General features: G+C 46.4%; 1 protein-coding gene across 1 annotated transcript; it reads left to right on the forward strand.

The window, feature by feature from the left end:
• The first annotated feature begins 1,240 nt into the window (after nt 1-1,240).
• LOC119180077 (uncharacterized) lies at nt 1,241-2,787 on the forward strand. The gene has a single exon (XM_037431218.2). The coding sequence runs from the start codon at nt 1,275-1,277 to the stop codon at nt 2,781-2,783; it is 1,509 nt and encodes a 502-aa protein (XP_037287115.2). The 5' UTR covers nt 1,241-1,274; the 3' UTR covers nt 2,784-2,787.
• Nucleotides 2,788-3,002: the final 215 nt, after the last annotated feature.

The following is a 3,002-nucleotide window of genomic DNA, read 5'->3' on the forward strand; positions in this document are numbered from 1 at the left end:
CTCGAGGTGGTTAAAGGTGGGAAGTAAACCCGAAGCGCAAGCCGTAAGAAAGTGTGCATGTGCCACCTCCTGTTTAGTCCTTGAAATGTCCGCTGGATGGCGGTGCTTCTATATGGAGAATATATGATGAAAAGATGCGAAATGGTGGTACTTGGAGTGCTGAATAGATGGACGAACGGACACACAGACAGATGCATGGATGTACGCATGAACGGACGCAGGCGCGGATGCATGGACGAACGCAGGGATGGACGCACGAACAGACGCACGCACGGACGGGTGGATGGACGCATGGACCGCATGGACGGTTACACAGACGTACGCAGGAACGGACGGAAGCAAGAACGAATAAACGGACGAATGCTTCGCCCCACTCCCCATCATTTACTCCGTGGATATGCTGCCATTTTTTTAACCTGTCTGCCTCAGCATCGCTACAATAAATAAATAAATAAATAAATAAAAAAATAAATAAATAAATAAATAAATATATATATATATATATATATATATATATATATATATATTGTGGGCATTTAGTATACCAATCCTCTTCATCTGTACATTATCATCATTATCATGTATTGCTTATGCATCCCCATCGTTGTCACGTATCATCATCATCTTGGTTCGTGCATCTCCGCTGTCGGCTGCCGGTTCCTCGGGCCTAATAAAGGTCTTCCAAACCAAGACTTCATAATATATATATATATATATATATATATATATATATATATATATATATATATATATATATATGTGTGTGTGTGTGTGTGTGTGTGTGTGTGTGTGTGTGTGTGTGACGTAGGAAGGCAGTGACTTGTAGTAGAAGCCGAGAAGAAAAAAGTGAGAATAGAATAAACATGGCGTATGAGAGAGGCCACGTTGCTCATTCATCATAGCGTCACACGAGTCGACAGGACGGAGACCTGCCTGCCCCTTCATCAGTCGCTCAGCATCGACACAGTTCTACGCAAGACACCCTGACCACACATGGACGACCGTACATGCGCCTAGTATTACGCATCGACCAGCATCATGGCAGAACCATCTGCTGACCTTGACATCCCCAAGTACACCGGATCAGCGGATGATGGATCCGTAGAAGACTGGTTCAACCTCTTAGAGCTCCACGCCTCTGCTGCATCCTGGTCGGAACGGGAGATGATCACCAACTTCACTAACTTCATCTCAGGAGCAGCATTCAAATTTTATCTCACCCACATCTTAACACAGGACACGGCGCTCTTCTCGGCCGTCACTCACTCTGTTCAATGTATCAGGTGCTGATCGGGCTCATGGCAGCGGCGGCGACGTATGCTACACCCGTGGCATTTCGACCGATCGACACATGGCCAGCGGCTCTTGGCATTCCACAAGCGACTACGCATGATCTACTAGACTCACCAAGCACCTCGGAGCGGTGCCATCTGCGCATCGAAACGAGCTGGATGACAAAGCATCGTGGTACGCTTCCGGATCCGCCTACTGCTGGCTATAAAAGGGAGCCCCTGAACCAATGCCCACTGGGACACGGCGCTCTTCTCGGCCGTCACTCACTCTGTTCAATGTATCAGGTGCTGATCGGGCTCATGGCAGCGGCGGCGACGTATGCTACACCCGTGGCATTTCGACCGATCGACACATGGCCAGCGGCTCTTGGCATTCCACAAGCGACTACGCATGATCTACTAGACTCACCAAGCACCTCGGAGCGGTGCCATCTGCGCATCGAAACGAGCTGGATGACAAAGCATCGTGGTACGCTTCCGGATCCGCCTACTGCTGGCTATAAAAGGGAGCCCCTGAACCAATGCCCACTGGGACACGGCGCTCTTCTCGGCCGTCACTCACTCTGTTCAATGTATCAGGTTAGTTATTTATGCCGTTGTAATTGCTTTAGAAGCAGTGATGACATGCTTCTTAGAGTGTCGTGTCCCATTAACGGTAAATGGCTTATCTGGACGTGCTATGCTGTTTCTCGCGAGTGTATGGCTGCCGCATTGAATTGGTCTGTCTTGGAGGGTTACGATGTGGCCTCTCAGACATTACTACTCTTGGCTGGTGACATAGAACAAAACCCTGGCCCTATGTCTGTGCCTGAGCGAGAACAGATAAGTAAAATCGAAGAAATGCTAAAGGTGCTACAGTCAGGGCAGGTAACCGTGTTGGAAAAGCTGTCGGGCATTGCTAAAACTCAGGATGAGCTTCGGAAAAAGCTGGACGACGTGATTACTAAAACTAATGTAATTGAAAAGCGCCTTACTACACTAGAGGAAACAGAAAAGAAGTTCGCTGACAAACTAGACGACTTAGAAAACAGAAGCCGGAGAACAAACTTGGTATTCTTTGGAATACCAGATAGTCATCCAAAGGAAACTTGGGAAGAATCCGAAAATCTAGTTAAGTCTGTCTGTACGGATGTATTAAAGCTGGAAAATATAGCAATAGAAAGGGCTCATCGTCTCGGGGCCTACAAAACAGAAAGAATTTGTCCAATAATTGCTAGCTTTTCAGGATCGAAATCAAGAGAATCTGTTCTGCGAAATGCATACAGATTCAAGGGGACGTCATACAGCGTATCAGAAGACTTCAGCAAGGCAGTTCAAGAAAAACGCCGGCAGCTTTGGAAGTACAGTAAAGAAAAACAGCTCGACAAGAAAAATCGTGTACATTTAAGTTACGATAAGCTGGTAATCAATGGACAAGCATTTGCCTGGGATACTGACATGCACCAACCAGTTCCTCTTCGGGCGCATGCTCAGATATTGGGGCGGAAATGACATGATCATTCTAGCTTAAGAACAAATGGGAAATATACCATCACAAAAAGCTTTACACCAGTATTGTTGGTGGTCAATTGTCGAAGCCTAAAAAACAAAACTGATGAGTTTACAATCTTACTTGAAACGGTGAAAGCGCAAATCGTTATGGGTACCGAATCATGGCTTGACGACACAGTATTGGATGTAGAAATATTTCCGCCAGGTTTTACAGTGTAC

The sequence above is a fragment of the Rhipicephalus microplus genome, chromosome 7 (assembly GCF_043290135.1).
Source record: "Rhipicephalus microplus isolate Deutch F79 chromosome 7, USDA_Rmic, whole genome shotgun sequence".
Classification (NCBI taxonomy): domain Eukaryota; kingdom Metazoa; phylum Arthropoda; class Arachnida; order Ixodida; family Ixodidae; genus Rhipicephalus; species Rhipicephalus microplus.

Excerpts from the sequence above, each read along its gene's own strand:
- LOC119180077 (XM_037431218.2), top strand. The coding sequence starts at position 1,275 with ATGTATCAGGTGCTGATCGGGCTCATGGCAGCGGCGGCGACGTATGCT.